This window comes from Mustela putorius, unplaced genomic scaffold (genome assembly GCF_011764305.1).
Source record: "Mustela putorius furo isolate JIRA1106 unplaced genomic scaffold, ASM1176430v1.1 tig00000460_pilon_pilon_pilon, whole genome shotgun sequence".
NCBI classification, from domain to species: Eukaryota; Metazoa; Chordata; class Mammalia; order Carnivora; family Mustelidae; genus Mustela; species Mustela putorius.
In genome coordinates, this window is record NW_025421389.1 from 5372293 (window position 1) to 5397718 (window position 25426).

The window sequence follows — 25426 nt, forward strand, 5'->3', positions numbered from 1 at the left end:
AGGTTTTATTTACCCCAAATGCAGAGACTTCCCTTTCCATTTCCTTTTCTTCAACCTACCCAACATTCTAGGCTGCATCCTGTGTAATGCAAGGCCAAGTGGTATTCAAGGAACACTTTCCATCAGGCTGGCTCTCAGGTTTCCCCATGCTCTCTTCAGTCTTCTCCTAACCTTCATTCCCCCTACCCACATAATTTTATCTGCACATATCTTTTTTTCTGCAGGGAAGTTCAAGATGATACCACCCAATGGCTCTCACAGGAATTCTGCCTCCGTGTCCACACAACTGTCAGTATTGGGCTTTGGAGTCTTCAGAGACATAATTGTGTGGTACTCATCCTTCTGGTTGAGGCAGAGAAGAAGAGACAATTCAGAAGGGATGGGATCAGATTGCTGAGACCTGATTCCATTTTTGATGCAGATCCATCTCAACTCTCAGGGCCTCTCTCTTTCTCAGCCTCCCCAAGTTCTAAAAACATTCCACCAGAGTGACAAGGTTACTCTTTGTCATTCTCAATTATTCCCTGGGGTTAGTTTCCAAAAGTCAGCTCTGAGCCATGAGTTTCAAATCCAGTCATTACACAGAAGCACCAAACTATATCACACAAAGTCAACATTCTTTATTACAATTCCATCTGTAAATTTTGAAACAAATCATACAACATATTTATGATTCCTTCTTCTCCTCCCTCAGGCCACAAATCATAATACAATAGAAGATGGAAAAGTTAGCATACCCCACTGGGTTTTTTTCTTTTTTCTTTATTATTATTATTTTTTTTAATTTTCTTTTTGTTGTTGTTGTTTTTAAATCTGTTCTGGCACCAGCTCTGGGTCTTAACAAATCTAAACTGGAAGAGAATTCCAGTGTCTGCATCAATAACTTGTCTGAGCACAACACCCCTCCAAAGCGGGAGGGTCCTGAGGGTACCTGGAAGGCTATAGTAGAGAAGCAGTGTCCAGATTCATTCCCCAGGAATTTCTGTGAATAAGGTATATTGTGGGATTAATTTAAGAAATACACCTGAGGTGTCATTTGCAAATGTCTTCTCCCATTCCATAGGTTGCCTCTTTGTTTTTTGACTGTTTCCTTTGCTGTGCAGAAGCTTTTGATTTTGATGAAGTCCCAAAAGTTCATCTTTGATTTTGTTTCCTTTGCCTTTGGAGACATATCTTGAAAGAAGTTGCTGTGGCTGATATCGAAGGGATTACTCCCTATGTTCTCCTCTAGGATTCTGATGGATTCCTGTCTCATGGTCACCAAACTGTGGAAAGAACCAAGATGCCCTTCAACGGACGAATGGATAAGGAAAATGTGGTCCATATACACTATGGAGTATTATGCCTCCATCAGAAATGATGATTACCCAACTTTTGTAGCAACATGGATGGGACTGGAAGAGATTATGCTGAGTGAAGTAAGTCAAGCAGAGAGAGTCAATTATCATATGGTTTCACTTATTTGTGGAGCATAACAAATAGCATGGAGGACATGGGGAGTTAGAGAGGAGAAGGGAGTTGGGGGAAACTGGAAGGGGAGGTGAATCACAAGAGACTATGGACTCTGAAAAACAATCTGAGGGGTTTGAAGTGGCAGGGGGGTGGGAGGTTGGGATACCAGGTGGTGGGTATTATAGAGGGCATGGATTGCATGGAGCACTGGGTGTGGTGAAAAAATAATGAATACTGTTATGCTGAAAATAAATAAATTTAATCAAAAAGGAAAGAAAGAAAGAAAGACCCCTGAGGGGTTGTGGAGGAAAGGGAGGGAAAAATGAAGCAAGATGGGACTGGGGATGGAAACAAGCCCTAAGAGACTTTTAATCTCAAGAAAGGAACTAAGGTTTGTTGGGGACAGGGTGGTGGGGGAAGATAGGGTAGCTGGATTATGGACACTGGGGAGGGTGTGTGTTATGGTGAATGCTGTGAAGTGTGTAAGCCTGATGATTCACAGAACTGTACACCTGAAACAAATAATACATTATATGTTAATTTTTAAAAAGAAAAGGAAAAAAAAAAGAAATTCCCCTGAGATCTCTAGATCTGTTTAGTACAGAGCTTCTTGGAGTTCACAGGCATAAGAGTACAAGGTAGGAGTGGGAAGCTGGGTGTTTAAGTCTACAGTCTACAATGGCCTTGAAGAAATCTATCCTCAGTGCTAGTGCCCAGAATGACCATGGCCCCAGCCATAATTCAGCCCTGTAGAACTATACCAAGAGGTTTCAGGCTTGTTCACATTGATCTTTCACCAGCATGATCTGTAGCATAAGATAACTAACAAAGATGGAATAACCTATTATGGACCTTAACCTATACTAGGTAGCTCAAGATACCACATCTTGTTTAATTCTCACAATTGTCCTAAGCATATAGAAAATATTTATTACATATGAAAATGGAGGCTCATAGAGGTTCAGTAATAACAGGGTATAAATTCAGATTTTTCTAAATTGGACAATCAGGCATTTCCCTTTCACAATTCTGCATCCATGATTACTCATTAAAGAAAAATGATAATTTGTATAAATATTAATTACTTTGTGTTTGTTCTCCTGGTATTTTCTCTTCCTCAATCCCCATTTCAGGCAGATAATTAGATCCTTTTATGCTTCCAATTCCTCAACTCAGGGGCAGTTCTCAAGAATGAAAAAAAAAAAAGAAAGAAAAAAAAAAGGAAGCCAGAATTCAAAAGCCATCCCTGTCTATTATAAATTTTGGATCTGGATTTGGTAAGTAAAGACACCAGTAGTAAAGGTTTTAGAGAAAAAAAGGAGGGGAAAGAGAACCCCACAGAGAGAGAACACCAAAGAGAGAAAGCTGGAGGTGAGTAACCAGTCATCAGGACTAAATGACACGTTCCTGTCAGATCAAAATTTCCCTTGCTAGATATGTAAAAAAGTATATAATGGAAAATTAGAATAGATACATGTTGGAAAAGTAGCTGATTATTTTCCCTGTGCTGGGGTAAGAATAGGGGAAGAAGTTAAATATAACTCTGCTATACTTATGCCAGTCCTACCGATTTCTAAGGATGACAATCCCACACTTCCCCTGGTATCTAAAACCTGGCACCTGGATTCTGTTTTAAGTCCAAAATTCAATATATTTTTTCCCAATCTCTAAGAGGATAAATGTGGGGATGTCAAGTGAAGTCTCGATTCTGATGGCTGCAGGGGCCAGCGGCAACTTTGGAGCCCACCAGTGGAGCAATGGATGCATAAAATACAGTTGAAGCACATTAAGGAATGTCATACAGAAGTCAAAGTAATGTGCACAGACAGTAACATAGTTGTTACTGAATAAAGGAAACAAGTGAAAGAAAAAATAAACATAATCTAAAACAAAATGACATTTTATTTAGTTATATGCAAATCAAACAATTATTATATTCATACCCATACATTAAACCTATTTGGGTATGGTTCCTATGAGAAGATGTGAAGGGAGGTAAATGAAATGGGAAGGGAAAATAAAGCACAATGTGAAAAGAGGGGGGTTGCACACACCACAGATCACTGATATGATTAACCCAAGTCTGAACCTGAGTGGGGTTGGAGAAGAAAAAAATTCCTATCCCCAAGAATGATGGAATAAATGGTATTTGGACCTGTCCCTTCATGATAGATAAATATAAAACTGTATAGAATATATGAAGCAAGTGTTTCAGGCATTGGAAAATAGGCTAAGCAGAACTCTACACCCTGAGAGAAAAGAAACATATGAGAACATAGCAGGTGGCCTCATGTTTAACTGTGGCCTTTGTTGGTGGCATTTTCTTAATTATGATTCAGGGAGACCCTGCCTGTCTCAGCAGAGCCATTCCTCCTTGCTGAGTTGAGGAGGCAGAAATCAGACTTCAGGGATGGTGAAATGATGAGAATTTACCAGACAAGATACAAAAAATAACAGAGATCTAGAACTCTGTATAAGGACTAGGCTAAAGGTGGCAGCCATAAGGTCAAGACATCTAAGGAGGTCAAGCAGTGTAGTCCCCTCCCCACATTGTAGCCTTGCCACCAGGTTCTCAACCCACTTGCTCAGTCATGCAACCTATACGTGAGCTTCCCCATATATAAAATGAGAAGTTGGTAAGATGATATGTCATTTCTGCTACTCTAAGTTGCTGATTACAGGGCATCCTGAGCTCCTGGAAATTGGATAAAATGCAAAGAAAGCCATGAGCATCAAATTTCTGGAGCCAGGGGGCCTCTCAGCCAAGCTGTGACCCCTTAGCTGACAACTGTGGTTTTCTCTTTCCCTGTCTGCTACTGGCTGTACCCAGAAGAGCCATTCTCTACCACCAGTCAATGTATCCCACCTTCTCTATAAAGATGTGATTGTTAATGCAGTCTGTCAATAATGACAATGTGAAAAAGAACATGGAATTATTTTGTAATGATATTGCCATTGAAAGCAGAAGGGGCCCAGCTCAGAAGGACTGGCATGGAGATGAAAGGGGCTGGGTTCTCATTCAACCTCAGGCCAAGTTTATCTACATCTCTTTGCTCCTCACAGAGAAAAATGCCCTCACTCACCTCAAGTGGGGTCCACAGCCATAGCCTCTGTCCCACTACCTGCTTGCCAGGCCTTCATTTTGTAGCTGAGAAGTGCTGTAGTGCCCCTACTAGATTTTAGTAAATAAAGAAAACCCCACACTGACTATCTCAGAGAAGGATTGGGGGAAGTTTGGGGAATTCTGTCTCTAAGGAAAGGTCTTGCAGGAGGCAGCCTGTTTAGATCTCTCCAGTGATGACACTGAGTGAGATGAGATCCCAGGGAGAAGAATGCTGCCTGGGGTTTGGTCCCAGGACCCTAAGGGCTTGGTGGCCTGAGCCGCCAGGACCTGCCAAGGACCATCTCAGAGACTTCTGACCTCAATCACATTCCAGGTGGAGTAGGGAACATCAGTATACAGTGGCTCTGCCTCTCACTTGTCCTGTGCCCCAAGCTCTCAACTATGAAGCAAGGCTGGGGTCAGATGACTGCTCTCAAGGGATGCCTTCTCCACACTCATCTTTGTGAGGTCCCACTGCTGTGATCCCCATTCAAACAGGATTAAGGATACCATATCTCATTTTATGTCTCCACAGCTTCAATCCACTTCTCTAGCCCCTAAACCCCTTCATCCTCACCCTTGGGACAAAAGCTGAGTGGTCAGACTAGACTGAAGAGTCTGCACTGACAGTAAAGGCCAGGACTCCTTGGACCCTTTGTGTGATCAATAGCTCTAACTTGTCCCAATTTGAATTACCCACCTTCTCATCCAGAACTTCCACAGTTGGTCAAGACAGAGAGACCATCAGGCTGGGCTCAGAGTGGCAAGCTCTCCAGAAGTTTCCACACCAGTTGGAATGTGAATGGCATTGGTTCCATTCCTGCTAAGGAGGTTGATGTCTTAGCTGAGTGGCCTCCATCAACCTGTGGGTGACTCTACTTAACACCTCTGTCTTTTGGTTTTCCTAGATTCTTGAGTGACAAGGAAACTCCTGCCTGCCCACAAAGACATTCTGAACACTCCCAGGATTCACAAACAGCACAGTTTACCACATTGATGATTCTAACCCTCATGTGGCAGAAAGGGATGGAGCATGGAGACCACTGGGTTGTCTCTGAGCAGACCAAAACTTTGGAGACAAGGTAAAAGGACCGCTCTTGCTGATTACTATGAATAGACAGCTAATAGTCCCACTGCCCACTTCAACTTTGGTCCCATGGGCTCACTTAGATGATTCAAGGCCCAGCCCACCTTAAGCAGTCCTTCTCTGGTTAGGGTGAGAGATTATTCTCTCTTGGGTGGGCTCTGTCTGAACATGCCCCAGGACACAGATACAGACCAAATGACCTCTAAAAGTTTAGCCTCTCCTCTGTACCCTTTAGTCCTACCATCTAAGTGCCCCTGGCCCATTTTTCAGGTTCACCCATTCTAGATATATGACTACTGCTGAACTCTGACTGGTGAAGAAGCTAAGAAAAACAGGGTCATACATTGTTAAATGTGGAAAGATAGATTTTATTTAGGATACTGTTACAAAGCAGGGAGACTTCAGTCTAAAAGAGCTCAACTCTGCTGAAACAAAATGTAGGAAACTTTTACATGCTAACGGTGTGCTAAAAGAAAAGTAATAGAGGACATTGGGGGATGTTGGTTGATGTGAGTTTGTTTAGGCCATCTGTTTGCTAAATGGGGCTTATAGGAAGTTAAGTTCCTACACTCCCACAGAAACTGTGGCACAGGGGCCCTATTCTTCTAGATGATTACATTTTGAAAGGATGGCTCTTAGGTCTCTGAAAAAAAAAAAAACAAACAAAATAAAACAAACAAAACAAAAAACAGTCCTCAGTTGTTGAAGCTTTACATTTCAAAGGGGCAGATAAAGGATTTTTAATTTCAAGTTTCCTAAAGTGCTTTAAGAAAAGGGAGGTCAGGGGGTGGGAGTCAAGATGGCAGAGAAGTAGCAGGCTGAGACTACTTCAGAAAGCAGGAGATCAACTAGATAGCTTATCTAAAGATTGCAAACACCTACAAATCCAATGGGAGATCAAAGAGAAGAAGAACAGCAATTCTAGAAACAGAAAATCAACAACTTTCTGAAAGGTAGGACTGGTGGAGAAGTGAATCCAAGGCGATGGGAAGATAGACCCTGGGAAGAGGGGCCAGCTCCCGGCAAGTGGTGGAGCAATGGAGCACAAAATCAGGACATTTAAAAGTCTATTCTGCTGAGGAACATCGCTCCAGAGGCTAAACCGGGGTGAAGCCCATGCGGTATCAGCATGGCCTCAGGTCCCACAGGGTCACAGAAGGATCGGGGATGTCTGAGTGTCACAGAGCTTGCAGGTATTAGAATGGGGAAGCTGGCTACAGAGACAGAGCCAAGGAGTGAGCTCTCAGCTTGGGGTTACCTTGAACTGGTCACAGGCTTGGTGAGCTCAGAGCGCAGCCAGAGACTAGGAAGATGGGAGTAATTTGGCGCTGTTCTCTGAGGGCGCACTGAGGAGTGGGACCCCAAGCTCTCGGCTCCTCTAGGCCAGAGACTGGGAGGCCGCCATTTTCATTCCCATCCCCCATAACTCTATGGAAAGCACTCAGGGAACAAAAGCTCCTGAAAGCAAACCCAAGTGGATTACTCAGCACAGCCCCTGGTAAGGGCAGTGCAATTCTGCTTGGGGCAAAGACACTTGAGAATCCCTTCCCCCAGAAGATCCCTCCCCCAGAAGATCAACAAGAAATCCAGCCAGGACCAAGTTCCCTACCAAGGAATGCAGGTTCAATACCAAGGAGAGCAGTGGAATTCCAGAGGAGGAGAAAGCAAAGCACAGAACTCATGGCTTTCTCCCCATGATTCTTTAGTCTCACAGTTAATTTAATTTTTTTTCTTTTTCAATTTTTTTTCATCCTCTGCTAATTTTTTTAAACTTTTACCCTTTTCTTTTTTAACATTTTTAAACTAGTTTATCATATATATATATATATATATATATATATATATATTTCTTTTTTATATTTTTTGTTACTTCATTTTCTTTTTTTAATTGTTTCCTTTTTTTTTTTCTGAACCTCTTTTTATCCCCTTTCTCCTCCCCATGATTTGAGATCTCCTCTGATTTGGTTAAAGCATATTTTCCTGGAGTCTTTTCCATCCTTTTAGTATTTTACTTGCTCCTTCATATACTCTTATCTGGACAAAATGACAAGGCAGAAAAATACACCACAAAAAAAAAAAAAAGAAAGAAAGAAAAAGAACAAGAGGCAGTACCGAAGCCTACGAACCTAATCAATACAGACATTGGTAATATGTCAGAACTAGAGTTCAGAATGACAATTCTCAAGGTTCTAGTCGGGCTTGAAAAAGGCACAGAAGATATTAGAGAAACCCTCTTGGGAGATATAAAAGCCCTTTCTGGAGAAATAAAAGAACTAAAATCTAACCAAGTTGAAATCAAAAAAGCTATTAATGGGGTGCAATAAAAAATGGAGGCTCTCTCTGCTAGGATAGATAAGGCAGAAGAAAGAATTAGCGATATAGAAGGCCAAATGACAGAGAATAAAGAAGCTGACCAAAAGAGGAAAAAACAGCTACTGAACCATGAGGGGAGAATTTGAGAGATAAATGACACCATAACATGAAACAACATTAGAATGATTGGGATTCCAGCAGAAGAGGAAAGAGCGAGGGGAGCAGAAGGTATATTGGAGAGAATTATTGGAGAGAATTTCCCTAATATGGCAAAGGGAACAAGCATCAAAATCCATGAGGTACAGAGAATCCCCCTCAAAATCAACAGGAATAGGTCCACACGCCGTCACCTAATAGTAAAATTTACAAGTCTTAGTGACAAAGAGAAAATCCTGAAAGAAGCCCGGGAAAAGAAGTCTGTAACATACAATGGTAAAAATATTAGATTGGCAGCAGACTTATCCACAGACCTGGCAGGTCAGAAAGAGTTGTCATGATATATTCAGAGCACTAAATGAGAAAAACATGCAGCCAAGAATTCTATATCCAGGTAGGATATCATTGAAAATAGAAGGAGAGATTAAAAGCTTCCAGGACAAACAAAAAGTGAAAAAATTTGCAAATACCAAACCAACTCTACAGGAAATATTGAAAGGGGTCCTCCAAGCAAAGAGAGAGCCTAAAAGTAGTAGATCAGAAATGAACAGAGACAGTACAGTCACCTTACAGGCAATACAATGGCACTAAATTCATATCTCTCAATAGTTACCCTGAATATTAATGGCTAAATGCCCCAATCAAAAGACACAGGGTATCAGAATGGATAAAAAAACAAAACCCATTTATATGTTGCCTACAAGAAACACATTTTAGACCTGAAGACACCTCTATATTTAAAGTGAGTGGGTGGAAAGCAGTTTACCATGCTAATGGACATCAGAAGAAAGCAGGAGTGTCAATCCTTAGATCAATTAGATTTTAAGCCAAAGACTATAATAAGAGATGAAGAAGGACACTATGTCATACTCAAAGGGTCTGTCCAACAAGAAGATCTAACAATTTTAAGTATCTATGCCCCTAATATGGGGGCAGCGAACTATATAAACCAATTAATAACAAAATCAAAGAAACACATTGACAATAATACAATAATAGTAGGGGACTTTAACGCTCCTCTCACTGAAATGGACAGATCATCCAAGCAAAAGATCAACAAGGAAATAAAGGCCTTAAGTTATACACTGGACCAGATGGACATCATAGATATATTTAGAACATTTCATACCAAAGCAACAGAATACACATTATTCTCTAGTGCACATGGAACATTCTATAGAATAGATCACATCCTCCATCCTAAATCAGGCCTCAACTGGTATCAAAAGTTTGGGATCATTCCCTGCATATTTTCAGACCACAATGCTCTAAAGCTAGAACTCAATCACAAGAGGAAATTTGGAAAGAGCCCAAATACGTGGAGACTAAACAGCATCCTTCTAAAGAATAAATGGGTCAACCAGGAAATTAAAGAAGAATTGAAAAAATTCATGGAAACAAATGAAAATGAAAACACAGTGGTTCCAAATCTGTGGTACACAACAAAGTCAGTCCTGAGAGGAAAATGTATAGTGATACAAGCCTTTCTCAAGAAACAAGAAAGGTCTCAGGTATACAACCTAACCCTACACCTAAAGGAGCTGGAGAAAGAACAACAAAGAAAGCCTAAACCAAGCATGAGAAGAGAAATCATAAAGAGCAGAGCAGAAATCAATGAAATAGAAACCAGAAAAACAATAGAACAAATCAACGAAACTAGGAGCTGGTTCTTTGAAAGAATTAATAAGATTGATAAACCCCTGGCCAGACTTATCAAAAAGAATAGAGAAGGGACCCAAGTAAATAAAATCATGAATGAATGAAAGAGGAGAGATCACAACTAACACCAAAGAAACAGAGACAATTATAAGAACATTCTACGAGCAACTATATGCCAACAAATTTGACAATCTGGAAGAAATGGATGCATTCTTAGAGACATATAAACTACCACAACTGAACCAGGAAGAAATTGAAAACTTGAACAGAACCCATAATCAGTAAGGAGATTGAAACAGTCACCAAAAATCTCCAAACAAAAAAAAGTCCAGGGCTAGATGGCTTCCCAGAGGAATTCTACAATAAAAAAATAAAAAATAAAAAAAAATAAAGAAGAACTAATTCCTATTCTCCTGAAACTGTTCCAAAAAATAGAAATGGAAGGAAAACTTCCAAACTCATTTTATGAGGCCAGAATCACCTTGATCCCAAAACCAGACAAGGATCCCATCAAAAAAGAGAACTACAGACCAATATCCTCGATGAACACAGATGCGAAAATTCTCACCAAAATACTAACCAATAGGATTCAACAGTACATTAAAAGAATTATTCACCACGACCAAGTGGGATTTATTCCAGTGCTGCAAGGTTGGTTCAACATCCGCAAATCAGTCAATGTGATACAACACATCAATAAAAGAAAGAACAAGAACCATATGATACTCTCAATAGATGCTGAAAAAGCATTTGACAAAGTACAGCATCCCTTCCTGATCAAAACTCTTCAAAGTGTAGGGATAGAGGGCACATACCTCAATATCATCAAAGCCAACTATGAGAAACCCACCGCAAATATCATTCTCAATGGAGAAAAACTAAAAGCCTTTCTGCTAAGGTCAGGAACACGGCAGGGATGTCCATTATCACCACTGCTATTCAACATAGTACTAGAAGTCCTAGCCTCAGCAATGAGACAACAAAAGGAAATTAAAGGCACCCAAATCAGCAAAGAAGTAGTCAAATAATCACTCTTCGCAGATGATATGATACTATATGTGGAAAACCCCAAAGACTCCACTCCAAAACTGCTAGATCTTGTACAGGAATTCAGTAAAGTGTCAGGATATAAAATCAATGAACAGAAATCAGTTGCATTTCTCTACACCAACAACAAGACAGAAGAAAGAGAAATTAAGGAGTCAATCCCATTTACAGTTGCACCCCAAACCATAAGATACCTAGGAATAAATCTAACCAAAGAGGCACAGAATCTATACTCAGAAAAGTATAAAGTACTCTTGAAAGAAATTGAGGAAGAAACAAAGAAATGGAAAAATGTTCCATGCTCCTGGATTGGAAGAATAAATATTGTGAAAATGTCTATGCTACCTAAAGCAATCTACACATTTATGCAATTCCTATCAAAGTACCATCCATTTTATTCAAAGAAATGGAACAAGTAATCCTAAAATTTATATGGAACCATAAAAAGAGCTCGAATAGCCAAAGGAATATTGAAAAAGAAAGCCAACGTTGGTGGCATCACAATTCCGGACTTCAAGCTCTATTACAAAGCTGTCATAATGAAGACACCATGATACTGGCACAAAAACAGACACATAGATCAATGGAACAGGATAGAGAGCCCAGAAATAGACCCTCAACTCTATAGTCAACTAATCTTTGACAAAGCAGGAAATAATGTCCAATGGAAAAAAGACAGCCTCTTCAACAAATGGTGTTGGGAAAATTGGACAGCCAACTGCAAAAAAAAAAAAAAAAAAAAAGAAATTGGACCATTTCCATACACCATACACAAAATAGACTCAAAATGGATGAAGGACCTCAATGTGAGAAAGGAATCCATCAAAATCCTTGAGGAGAACACAGGCAGAAACATCTTTGACCTCAGCCGCAGCAAATTCTTCCTAGGAAGATTACCAAAGGTAAGGGAAGCAAGGGCAAAAATGAACTATTGAGATTTTATCAAGATCAGAAGCTTTTGCACAGCAAAGGAAACAGTTAACAAAACCAAAAGAAAACTATCAGAATGAGAGAAGATATTTGCAAATGACATATCAGATAAAGGTCTAGTGTCCAAAATCTATAAAGAACTTAGCAAACTCAACACCCAAAGAACAAATAATCCAATCATGAAATGGACAGAAGACATGAACAGACATTTCTGCAAAGAAGACATCCAGATGGCCAACAGACACATGAAAAAGTGCTCCATATCACTCGGCATCAGGGAAATACAAATCAAAACCACAATGAGATATCATCTCACACCAGTCAGAATGGCTAAAATTAACAAGTCAGGAAATGACAGAAGCTGGCAAAGATGCAGAGAGAGGGGAACCCTCCTACACTGTTGGTGGGAATGCAAGTTGGTGCAACCACTCTGGAAACAGCATCGCGGTTCCTCAAAATTTTGAAAATAGAACTACCCTATGACCCAGCAATTGCAATACTGGGTAGTTACCCTAAAGATACAAACGTAGTGATCCAAAGGGGCACATGCACCTGAATGTTTATAGCAGCAAGGTCTACAAGATCCAAACTATGGAAAGAATCTAGATGTCCATCAACAGATGAATGGATAAAGAAGATGTGGTATATATACACTATGGAATACTATGCAGCCATCAAAAGAAATGAAATCTTGCCATTTGCGATGATGTGGATGGAACTAGAGGGTATCATGCTTAGCAAAATAAGTCAATCGGAGAAAGACAGCTATCATATGATCTCCCTGATATGAGGAAGTGGAGATGCAACATGGGGGGGTTAAGGGGGAAAGAGAAGAATAAATGAAACAAGATGGGGTTGGGAGTGAGACAAACCATAACTGACTCTTAATCTTACAAAACAAACTGAGGGTTGTTGGGGGGAGGGGGATTGGGAGAAGAGGGGTGGGGATATGAACATTGGGGAGGGTATGTGCTATGGTGAGTGCTGTGAAGTGTGTAAACCTGGCGAATCACAGACCTGTATCCCTGGGGATAAAAATATAATTTTTATAAAAAAAAAAAAAAAGAAAGAAAGAAAGAAAGAAAAGGGAGGTCAGGGGCCTATAGTCAGGTTTTGGTTTTAACAGACAGTAAATTCTCTTGGCAGAGTGATCTTTCTCAAGCAGAAACTTTAGGCAGGCATCTTGCTCATCCTAGGGAAATAATCTTAAGCTGTTGGAAGATATGCCAGTGTTTATGCATATCACTTATTGTAGGGGATGGATGAAATCATCTGTATTGAGAGTCCTCTGTTCTCACAGGCCAAGGTTGAATGACGCTTAGTCAACAAGAGGGCTCAGAGATGTCTGATAGAGTTTGGTAAAAGAGAGATCATTGTTGGAGGCACAGTATGGTGAGATAATCTCTTCATTATGAGTCATGTTCTACCTGAAGTTATGCTCCCAGTGTGAATGTAACCAACCTCAATAGCCTTGGTTATGACCTTCATTTTGGATTTCGGCAACCATGGGGAACTGACGGATATTCTGCACAACAATTGTGGAGAATCTAGTTGGCCAATGAGGTCACAATTCAACTCAGATCTATCTAATCACACTGCACCACCCCAAATACTCCTATGGGACCCTGGGGAAAGAGGAAGAGGCACCCAGAGAAAGGCCTCTAGCTTCCTCTGAAGGTATTGCCCAAGGACAGGCATTTTCTGGGTGAGTAGCTGAGGGAATCTTTTTTATATGATTCAGTCTTTCTTTCATTTCCCTAAAGATTCTGAAGTTCAAAACCCTTGGTCATCCCTATGAACCATGAAGGCCTGCTCCTCTACTCAGCACTGAAAACAGCTAGAGGTCTTCATAGGGGCAAAACCAATACCTCATATGCCTTTATGAGCACACCATGGTGTCCATATGTGTCCAATAATGAAAATTTTGCCCAGATCATAGCACTGGCACTCAGGTATGTTTGGTCCTATGGTAGAAAGTCTTCCTCTCCTCTTTCACAGCAGGGGAGCCCGGGGTGGGGGCATGACACTTGCATGGAGGCTGCAAAGGGTGACTCTATTATGACTCTGCTCCACTTCATCCTGCAAACTCCTCCAGAAAAACCTTAAGATCTTCACCTTGTGAGCAGAGTGGAAGAAGCTATTTTTCCAGGTACAACAGGAGCTGGGGAGCAGGTGCCATTCAAGGAAAGCAAACACCAGCTTAGAGTGAAGGGCAGCCTGAAGGTTCTACTTCCCTGGATATGCTGGTGGTGATGGCAAGGCTAGTGCTCCCTAAGGCTTGCCATGTGCCTGGAACTGCATGGATCCCTGTCTTTCAGGGCTCTGTAGTATTTCGTCCTCACAGTGATCTTGGGGAGGTATTTATGATTTCTGATTTATAGAAAGGCAAAATGGGGACTGAGAAATTGAGAGCCTCCCTGTCATAGCCACCCCTGAGCTATGCTCCCAGAAGCCTACATTACTGAGTAGAACAAGGAGGCAGGACAACAACCATGAATCAAGAGGTAGTTCCCTGCTTAGGGACACCATGTGACCATGGACAGACCTCATTCTTTGTATCAGTCCACCTTACTGGCAGATGGAATGGCATCCCCCATCTGCTACACTTCCAGCCCTCTCTGAGGGTCAGGTACCCTAGGGCCTGTGGAGCCTTCACTGCTTCTTTTTTTAAATCAACAGCCCACACCATTTCAGAGGGAAAAGTGGAGTGACACAGACTCTTCTCTCCATAGTGCTCTGCTTGTGCCCAAGCTGAGTTTACTCCACGTGCATACCTGGGTAAGTGCCTCTGATTTCTCAATGATAGCAGTAACCAATAGGGGCCCAGAGTGTTCCCCAAGCTCCTTGTCAGAGTCAGGTCCTATGGTTAAGGCAAGGTTTCACCAAGCATCCCCTCACTCCATCTCCCAGAACCACCTCTGCCTCCAGGTCAGGTCTCACACTAGCCTGGGGCTCTAGGACCTCCCCTCAGGACACTGAGTACTGAGGACTCATGAGGCAGCTTCGGACAGACTGTTACCTGACCTTTCCATGAGGAAAAGAGAACTAAGAGAGGTTAGGTTACTGTGCCAAAGCCACATAGGATGCTTGTGGATACAATGGGATTTTGCCAAGACTTTCCAGGATGTTTGGTTTTGCCTAGTGGATGCCAGGTTCCAACTCCTTGGCTGTTATAAGTATGAGTGCCCTTAGGGTCCTTCTAGACCCCATACTCCTGCCAACCCATGACCTTCAGCAACTGAAATGGCCTATCTGACTCATCCCAGGGTAAGATTTTCACATGGGACTGGCTTGTCCTGAAGGTAAGTTAGTAGGGGGGAAAGCAGCCTCACCCTCTGCCAGACCTTCCTCAACTCCAGGTGAATATTCAATTCCACCAAAGCTCAGGACCAGGGTCATCAAGTGAATAGTCCTGGCAGAATGTCTCAATTCCCCACCTGCCTCTGGCCAGAACCTGTGCTGCTCTAATCCCTGGCAAGTTTCTATGAGGCTAAATGTAGATGGTACCCATTGTGATGCCAAGCCCTGGGACTGTGGTGGATTTTTCTGCCTCAGAATCCACTCATTTCTGATCTGAGGATCTGAAGGCTTGGACTTCCTTCCTACCCACGAGTCACTATTGGCTACTCAACTCAGTTCTAGGTTTCCTGGAGTAACTGAGAAGATCTGATCTCTGCAAAGTTTCTTTTCTTGCCTCTGGGACTGCTCTATGTCAGTGAGGTCCCAGCACCCTCAGAGAGGTATAAGGCCAGATAATATTTTTCTCAGGATGAGTACAGCCAGTGGTAGCCAGGTCTACCAACATATCAGCAGAGGCATGCTTCAGGATAAAAAGTCTTCTGTAAATAAGAAATCCTTCCTGAAAGGGAAGGCTGGGAGAGCCAGGGACCTAGAGGACTACACTGCAGTGCCTTAGTCTGCTGCAGTGAAAGTACAGTCATGTTCAGAGGATGAGTTAGGATGGGGTGCATCCAGAGGGGTGCTGGTATTGGTCAGCCACTGAACATCCTGAAGAAAGGTTCACCAGGGCAGCCAGATCCTAGGGCAGTTGACATCCCTCTTGAAGCTTAACTGGCCTCCCTAAGTACAAGCAGGAGGACAAGGTGTCTATGATGAGCATTTCCTCTTCTTTCTGGAACTGATGCAAATCAGGCCACCCAAGTGCCCTTCCCAGCACAATCTATAGAGTTCAAATGGATGCTGACCCTGACAGACTCTCTGCCCTATTTCTGGGGCCTCCTGGCCCAGCAGGACTCATTCTTGAGCATTTGTACACAGGAAAAAGAAGACTGGGGTTAGGATATCCCTCAAGTTAGACCAATAAGTACATCTTGGTTAGCTCTGGTCCAGACGCTGGGAAGCAAAGCAAGCATATGCTCCAGACTTTGCCCTTCTGATCGTCTTACTGGTGGGAAGTACAAGTGGGAAAAATGATAAGCAGAGGGCAACAGTACAGGATGTTGGAGGGTGATGTGATGGTTTGTGTACTCCTGGGGTCCCCAGATATTGGAAGAAGGTTAATTCACTCTGGGAAGGAGAAGATAAAGAGAGCATAGTGGCAGAGGGCACTTCATTTGTCACTGAGCATGGGTAGTGTTGCCTGTCAGCTTTAGCACATAGAAACATGAGGCACTTCAAGGAAGTGGAACATATCTCCTCACTCCTAAAGTGTAATACTTGAATAGTGACTTTCTTTATAAAGTATACAATATGGAAAAGGAGAAAAAGAATAACTTTACAGTAGATATACCTGTCAGCCATCAGCAGTGGTAAGTCATGTTGCTAATATGTACACTTTATGTGGTGATTAGCAAGTACTTCATCTCTCTTCTCTTGCTCCAAAAAAGTCCCACAACCCATGCCTAATTATGAGGAAAACATCAGACAAATCCCAACTGATGGGCAGTATACTAAACACATGACTTCAAAACTATGTAGGTTACCAAAAAGAAGAAAAGTCTGAGAAACTATCATGAAAAGAGGATCCTGGATAAGCATGATGACCAAATGCCCTGTGGGACTATGGAAAAGGAACAGGACAGGGAAAAACTAAGGAAATAAAATATGCATTTTGGTTAATAATACTGTCATTGTTAATTACAATGTGTTAAAGTGTTCATTAATTGTGACAAATGTGCCATACTAATTTAAGATACTAATTATAGAGGAAACTGGGTGTGGGTAATATGGGAACTCCCTGTACTATCTTTGCAACTAAAATATCTGTAAGAGTAAAACAATTCTAAAATAAAAATATTTTTAAAAAATGCAGGGCTCCTGGTTAAATTTGAATTCCAAATAAACAGTAGACCATCTGTTAACATAAGTATGCCCCAGGAAATATTTGAGACTTACTAAAAAAAAAAACAGTGTTTATCTACCTAAAATTCATATTTAACTGAGCACCCCGCATTTTGTCTGGCATAAAGCACCCATAAAGTGGATAGACTTCTGAGAAGAGGGGGAAAGACACAGCACCAGGAGATGGTGGCCTCCTCTCTACTCCTGCATTAACAGTCACTTTACCCAAAATCCACCCAAAGTCTAAACTTTTTAGAAGTAAGTATCAGCGAGGTCTTAAAAGAAATCATAAGCCCTAAGTCTAGGGTTTTATGTTTTTATGTTTTAAAAAATGTGACTTTTATTACATTAAGTAAAAATAACCCACTTTCTCTTATTATAAATATAAACTATGTTCATCGTGTAAAAATAGGGAGTATTATTTACTAAAGTCAGACTGGGGATACTCATATCCTTAGCAACTGATACTCTTGTAGAAGACCCTCCTGTCAGGGTTTGGGTGCCAGACTGGCTATGCGCCTGCACCCTTACTCACAGGTCAGTACTGCCCTGAACTGGGAACTGATTCTTTTTAACTTTCTGCACAGAGGATAGAGGATGTGGAGATAGAGGTCAGAACAAGGAAACCCAGAGCACAGTCTGTTCCTCAGATGTATCCAATGCCAACCAGTCCACTGGGGAGGCACCCAGCCACTTCCTCAAAAGCTTTCTCCAAAAGATGGGAATACATGGGAAGACAGATGAACGTAGACACTGTGCTCCTTTCTGGCCTGGGGTTCCTTCTCCTGGCTGTGTGCCCCTGTACAGGAAGGAGATTTCTTCTTCATGGTAGAAGGAGAAAGAAACATAGGAGGATTTGAAGGTTGCTCCAGGATCTGAAAGAAAACCTGATTTTTGTCCACTGGGATCCAGCACAGAGCAGGGTTCAGGGGAACTCTCATAGTAAGGCAAGGAGGCAACACCGTTGCTCAGCCCTTGGAGTTGCAGGTCTCACTGAAACCTATCTCAGTGGCTATAGATAGAGCTCCCACCCTCATCCCTGAAGGTGTGGCTATAGAGGCACACCAGCAGGTGCCATGCATGGATGGGTTCCCAAAGCTTTCCAAGAGGGCTTTGAATAGCTGCCTGTGATGACTTCAGTCTCACAGGCCATCCATGCCATGAGTTCAGCTGGGGCTAGGCATAGCCATTTTGTTCCTTCTGCAAGGAGCTGCATGCAGGTGGTGATGACATCAAACCTTCATGTCATCTCCTCAGATAAGCAATGAGCAGGAGACTTGGAAGACTAAGAGCACGGGCATTGTTGCCCTTCTGGACCAGGACAAGCAGTTAATACCTTCCTCCCCCCACCCATTCATATGCACTCAAGTGTCCTGCATACTTCTCATGATAGCTATCACATTTCCATTTCAAGGGGAAAGCAGTATTGCATAAATACCCAACTACTCTCCTGTCGGTGCCCGAAAGTAAACACGCCATTAAGATGGCGGCTGGAGGCAAGCCAGTAGGCAGAACTGAGGATTAAGGAAGTAGTACAAAATGCCTCTTGTATCTATGTGGCGGCAAGTGATTGGTTGTACAACTTTGGTATATATACACATGCGCGGGCTGTGAGAGAGAGATCCCAACAGCTACCCAGAAATAAAGCTTGCTTCACTGAGGTCTCCTGGTCATTCTTGCTGGCGAGAGTGACAAGTGGTGCCGACACCCGGGACCCCTCGGAAACCTAGGAGTTCTCAGTGAATGCAACGATCCGGTAAGTGCGCACAAAATTTCAGATGAGGAAGTTCCTAAGTATAGGATGAGAAGTTAAAAGGGTTCCTAGGCATAGGACGAGAAATAATGGGATCAAAGTTTACAAAGATGGAGGAATTACTGATGGAAGTGCTTAAGGCTAACGGCACTCCGCTAAAAACAAAAGCAGCTCGGCAGTTCTTGAAAAAGGTTGAGGACTTCTTAATATTCCTCAATGGGAACATTTGGGGGAAGAACCATAAAACGGTTAAAAATGTTATCAAGGAAGGTGTTGAGGAGATGGAGCAGCTCAGAGAAGCCTCTAAGGCAGGATCTAGCAGAGGGGGAGAAAGTTCAGAGGAGAGCTCCTCTGAAGATGAGCTTGGGGAAGCCATGACGCACTTAAAATTAAAAGAGGAAGTCCCTAATGAACCTTTAAAGGGAAGGACATACAAAGAAGCCGGGAAAAAATATGACTCCCTAGCGCCCTCTGTCAGAAGGTCAAGAATTCCTACCCCTGAATGTAGGCCTATAACGCCACCTGCAGAATGGCCGCCACCATATAACACTTCATGCTCCCAAGGGGCATGCGGTTGTCCAGAATGTAGAAATGCAGGATGGAGGGACATTATGGACTTTACTAAACCCTCCCCTCTTGCATACCCAGTGTTAGAAGATCAAAATCAACAGAGGTTTCATCAACCACTAGACTTCAAACTTATTAAACAGTTTAAGGAAGCAGTCACTACTTATGGGCCACAGGCTGCTTATACACTTTCACTTTTGGAAGCGGTCGGTAGCATGAACATTACCCCAGATGATTGGACTAACATGGCAAAAGCAACTCTGTCTGGTGGACAATACTTGATATGGAAAACTGCTTGGCAAGAGTGTAGCTCAGAAACTGCCCGGCGTAACGCCGCGTCAGGGAATCCCCACTGGAATATTGACATGCTCATGGGAGGAGGTCAATTTGTGGGACAAAACAATCAGATTGGGTACCCCCCAGGGGTGTATGTACAGATAGCAGCTGCAGCCACTAGGGCTTGGAAGACCATACAGGGTTCTGGCGATTTGCAGGGACAACTTTCCAAGGTGTTGCAGGGGCCTAATGAACCCTATGCTGACTTTGTAGATCATCTGCTCCAAGTAGCAAGGTGCATATTTGGGGATGTGGACCAAGCAATGCCCCTTGTTAAACAATTAGCCTATGAACAAGCAAATAAATGGTGTAGAGAGGCTATCTGCCCTTGGAAGTCTAAGGACCTGACTATGTATATCAAAGTGTGTCGAGACATCACTGATACAGTTGTTCAGGGCCAAGTTATGGCAGCAGCAGTAGCCCAAGGAATAAGAAGTTTCAATGGAGGAACCAGGAGTTCTTCCAAGGCTTGTTTGCTTTTTGGAAGGGACGGTCATCTTAAGAGGGATTGTCCAGAGGGTAAAGGATCTCCTAGACCAGTCAAGCCCGCACCTGGGCTGTGTCCTCGTTGCTGTAAAGGGAATCATTGGGCTAATATGTAGGTCCCAGAAAGATATTCAAGGAAATCCCCTGCCACCGAATAACTGGATTCAATCCAATGACTCAAAAAGCGGGAAGCAGGGCCCCGCGCCCTGGGGCCCAACACAAATTTATGGGGCACTAACGCAAATGCCCAGGACATGGTATCCTCCCTCGGAGAAAGGAGCACAACCTCTGGATCAGCAGGGCTCGATATCAGAGCAGCTGCCCGAATGGTCCTAATACTGTAGATAGATCACATCAGAGCCCATATGAGCCTACCAGGACCATTATCCGAGAGCAATGCTCTAGCAAACCACAATAGTCATTTCCAACTTATTTGCCCTACCTTAGAACAGGCAAAGCTGTTCCATAGCAAATGGAAAGTGAATTCTAATACCTTAAGATATAAATTCCATATCACCAAAGAATAGGCAAGAGAGATATAGTAAGGACCTGTGGGAATTGTGCCACATTACTCCCTCAGCCTTCCTTGGGAGTAAATCCTAAAGGCCTTCAAGCTAATCACCTGTGGCAAATGGATGTCACACATGTACCTGAATTCGGGCAACAAAAGTACGTACTTATATCAGTGGACACTTATTCGGGTATCATAATGGCTATTCCCCTCACGGGGGAGAATTCAAAACAAGTCATCACACACTGCCTACGATGCTTCGCAGATTGGGGTATCCCAAAACAAATAAAGACAGATAATTGACCTGCATATACATCAAAATCTATCCATCAATTCCTGAGTCAATTTGGTATAGTCCATACCACAGTTATACCCTACAATCCACAAGGTCAAGGAATAATTGAACTCGCCAATGGCACCTTCAAACGATGCTTACAAAAAAATAAGAAAAGGTATATATACACAATGGAATACTATGCAGCCATCAAAAGAAATGAAATCTTGCTATTTGCAACAACATGGATGGAACTAGAGCGTATCATGCTTAGCGAAATAAGTCAAGCAGAGAAAGACAACTATCATATGATCTCCCTGATATGAGGAAGTGGTGATGCAACATGGAGGCTTAAGTGGGTAGAAGAAGAATAAATGAAACAAGATGGGATTGGGAGGGAAACAAACCATAAGTGACTCTTAATCTCACAAAACAAACTGAGGGTTGCCGGGGGGAGGGGTTTTGGGAGAAGGGGGTGGGATTATGGACATTGGGGAGGGTATGTGATTTGGTGAGTGCTATGAAGTGTGTAAACCTGGTGATTCACAGACCTGTACCCCTGGGGATAAAAATATATGTTTATAAAAAATAAAAAATTAAAAAAAAATAAGAAAAGGGGGAATAGGGGATGACTACAAGTCATCCCGTGATCTTACATCTCTCACCCTTTACATTTTAAATTTTTTGTCCTTGGACCATAATGGTACATCTGCAGCGGACAGGCATGCGGCGGTTACCGAATGCACTCTAGCCCAGGCATAGTGGAAGGATATACTCACGGGCCAATGGAAAGGCCCTGATCCGGTCCCAAGATGGCACCAAGGTTCTGTTTGTCTTTTTCCACAGGATGCCCGACTGATTAGAAGAATTGATCAACATGGCCTGCCCCGTCCTGATGCTCAGCCCGATAGTGATCCTGGCGACACCAGCATCCCTTCAACAGATGCACCAATGGGCAATAGTGAAAGCCTGGCCATTCCCCATGCCACTGACGAATGAGTCTGCCATCCTCCCTCCTATATACCTACTTTCATTCCCATGCCCGTTTCTGTAAATCCTAACGATTTGCCTGTATTGCTCTCAAGACATAAAAGAGACTTTGGGATCACTGCAGCCATTATTGCAGCTGTAGTGGCCTCCGCAGCTGCAGCAACTGCAGCGGCTATAGCTCTCACCACGTCTGTACAGACTGCCTCCACTCTTAATAACCTAACTACCGGAGTTGCAGAAGCCCTCGCCACACAAGAACTAATTAATGGCCACCTTCAAGCCGGTATTATGATCGTCAATCAGCGAGTACATCTAATCCAGGAACAAGTGGACATTCTCCAGAAACTATTGATGACCAGATGCATCCAATCACTTTCTGGACTTTGCATAACCTCCGTGGCCTATAATGATCTTTCGAATGCCGCTAATCTGTCGGAAGAGTTAAGCAGACACCTAAATGGGACATGGTCCAATCAATATTATAATTTGACAAGATTGTTAAGACAACAAATATTCACTATTAATACAACTAAGATTGACATAGCTCCATTACGGGATTGGGTATCTGTTGTAAGCCAATCACTCTCATTTGCTAAAGAGTGGGCCGGTATGGGTGCACTATTAATTGGACTACTCCTGAGCTTGATCCTTATGTTCCGCTGTTTTGCATCATTACGTAAACAACAGTTAGCGCTAGTACAAGCTTGCATGGCACTGGAAGCTGGTACATTTCCCCAAATCTGGCTGGCAGCACTAGATCGGTAGTCAATGACGGGTAAGATTGGCTGCATGCACATAGCAACCTAAGCCAGGAGTTCTCCAACCAGGGGGAATTATCCAATGATGGGTAAGCATGTTCATGGCAGCTGACAACCTAAGACAGGCACGATCTCCTGCCTTGCATGCCTAATATAAAAGAAAAGGGGGAGATGTCAGTGCCTGAAAGTAAACATGCCATTAAGATGGCGGCTGGATGCGAGCCAGTAGGCGGAACTGAGGATTAAGGAAGTAGTCCAAAATGCCTCTTGTATCTATGTGGCTGCAAGTGATTGGTTGTACAACTTTGGTATATATACACATGCGTGGGCTGTGAAAGAGAGATCCCAACAGCTACCCAGAAATAAAGCTTGCTTCGCTGAGGTCTCCTGGTCATTCTTGCTGGCGAGAGCGACACTCTCCCATTGCTGTGTCTTCCAAGCTATTTTCAGTAGGGAGTTTAATGATTATTCAAGATGATTAAGATGATGAAAGCTTTAAGTGACACTGAGGGCTTAGGGAGAACAAGTCAACTCCTCATATTTACATTTTGCTCATTCCCGTCACTTAGGGCTAGTGGGGATGAGAAGATGCATGTCATGGAGAGTTTTCACACAGGTGACCTAAGCTAAGTTGGCTGCAGCCCAGGGAGCTCAAAATTTATTTGCAGAGACTTAATCAAGTGCCATTGTGGCCTGTCCATTTATCTAGAACTTTATGATCTATGAAGTGATCTCATATGTGTTACCTCATGGACTCCTCCCCAGAGCCCAGCTTTACTTTTCATAAATGAGGGAGGGTCTGAAGGGGCCAGATGGCCTGCCCAAAGTGACATAGCCAGAAGATGACAAAGCTAGAAGACAAACCCAGAAGGATTTTCAGAGCCCAATGGTCACCTCAACACAAACCTGAGACCGCTTTGAAGGGCCCAGAGTCTCTGACTTGCCCTTGTCACAACAGGCATCACCAGGCTGAAGAGGAGTGGGAAAATCATCATAGGCAACTCTGCTTGGTAAGCTCCTGGTTGCAGGATGTATAGGCCTGTGGAAGACAAAGTTTCCTAATCTGGACACACAGGGATAACTTTGTAATTCAATCAAAAGTGCTTCAGTATAGAGATATGTGTTCTGGGTCCTCTGGGAATTTACAAACTGTAAATCAAAGCCAAACAGAGAGCCCTTCATTTTTCTTGTTTGCTCAGACTCCGTAGTACAACTGAATTCACTGTTAAGAAGGTAAAGCAAGCAATGTGGTATAGACATAAAATCAATAAATTGTGGTATAGATATACAGTGGAAAGCTATTTCACAATAAAATCCAACAAACTACTAATACATAAACTGACATGAATGATGTACACAGATGCCATGCTGAGTGAAAGGAGCCTATCAAAAATTGTGCACTGTGTGGGTCTGTGTACATGAAGATGTAGACCATATGAAATTAATACATGGGATTAAATAGTTAGAAAAGTGGCTACCTGGGAAGGGACACTAGGGAACTTTCTGTAAGGAAGAAGGTATTTTATATCTTAGTACAGGTGTGGGTATCATGGTGTATCTGTTTGTCTATAGTCATTCATAGAGTTAAGATTTGTGTACTTCACTGCATGTACATTTTTCCCGAAAAAAGTACACATATGTATGATTTTACTTATATAAAGCCTGAAAACCACCAGTGTCTAGCCATACTGTTAGAATTCAGAAGTGCAGTTACCCTCAGTGGTTGTTAGGACTAGGGCATGAGAGGATCCCCTGGCGCAGTGATGTTGTCCTTGAACTAGGCTTTGAAAACTCTGTGCACTTAATGACTTGTGTGCTGTTCTCAATCATAGTGACACTTTAATAAAAAGTTTATGTTAAAATATTCAAGCTATATACATTGTTATCTTATTCCTCCCCATTTCCATATAATTCTGTGGAGTAGTCCCTACCCCACATTTGACATAATGTATTTGTGGGCCATTCTGAAATGCTGAGGCCATTTTGAGTTCTCTCTGCAAGCAACAGGAGTTTGAGTGGCTAGCATAGCCAGAGCTAAGAGTCCTCATCCCTTGTTGGAAAGGAGTTTTTGTCTGAGGAAGGCCTGGATCTGCTCTGGTCTCAGCCTGGCCAGTGATGCTTGTGGGACTGGGCCCCAGCAGGAGCATCTTTCTGCTGTTGCTGTTGTGCTATGAGCTTCAACTTCAAACCTCAACTGAGCACAGAACCGAGAATAGTACAGGCAAATTTTCTTGAATTGGTAACATGAAATCATGGAAATGACAGGTTCTAGTTCTTGCCACATGGTTCCAAAATCCCTTGTAGTTTCTTGGGTAACAGCAATGTCTTTTGTTCTACTGAGGGGGCTCTGAGTAGGTTCCTGGATGGGGACTTGATGGGGATTGGTCATTAGAAAGACCAAACTTACAAGCTTGGAATTTTCATAATTAGAAGTTTGGAGTTTTTAGATTTGTTCTAACCAGCCCTCCAAAGAGGAGAAAGGGATGGAGATGGAGTTGGTAATTGATCATGGTTATGTGAAACCCCCACAAAATCCTAATCGTATAGAATTTGGAGAGCTTCCAGGTTGGTGAACACATCTGCATACCAGGAGGGCAATGCATCCTAATTCCAGGGATAGAGGCTCCTATGCTGGGGACTCTCCCAAGCCTTACCCTAGGTATCTTTTCATGTGGCTCTCATCAATATCCTTTATCATATTAT

At 42.6% G+C, this 25426-nt stretch overlaps 1 protein-coding gene across 1 annotated transcript; it reads left to right on the top strand.

The window, feature by feature from the left end:
• Nucleotides 1–14442: 14442 nt before the first annotated feature.
• On the top strand, nucleotides 14443–22763 carry LOC101673026. Its single transcript, XM_045080525.1, has 2 exons — nucleotides 14443–14525; nucleotides 21822–22763. Exon 2 carries the CDS (start codon nucleotides 22014–22016, stop codon nucleotides 22728–22730), a length of 717 nt encoding a protein of 238 aa, XP_044936460.1. The 5' UTR covers nucleotides 14443–14525; nucleotides 21822–22013; the 3' UTR covers nucleotides 22731–22763.
• The last annotated feature ends 2663 nt before the right edge of the window (nucleotides 22764–25426 follow it).

Excerpts from the sequence above, each read along its gene's own strand:
- LOC101673026 (XM_045080525.1), top strand. The coding sequence starts at position 22,014 with ATGCCCGTTTCTGTAAATCCTAACGATTTGCCTGTATTGCTCTCAAGA.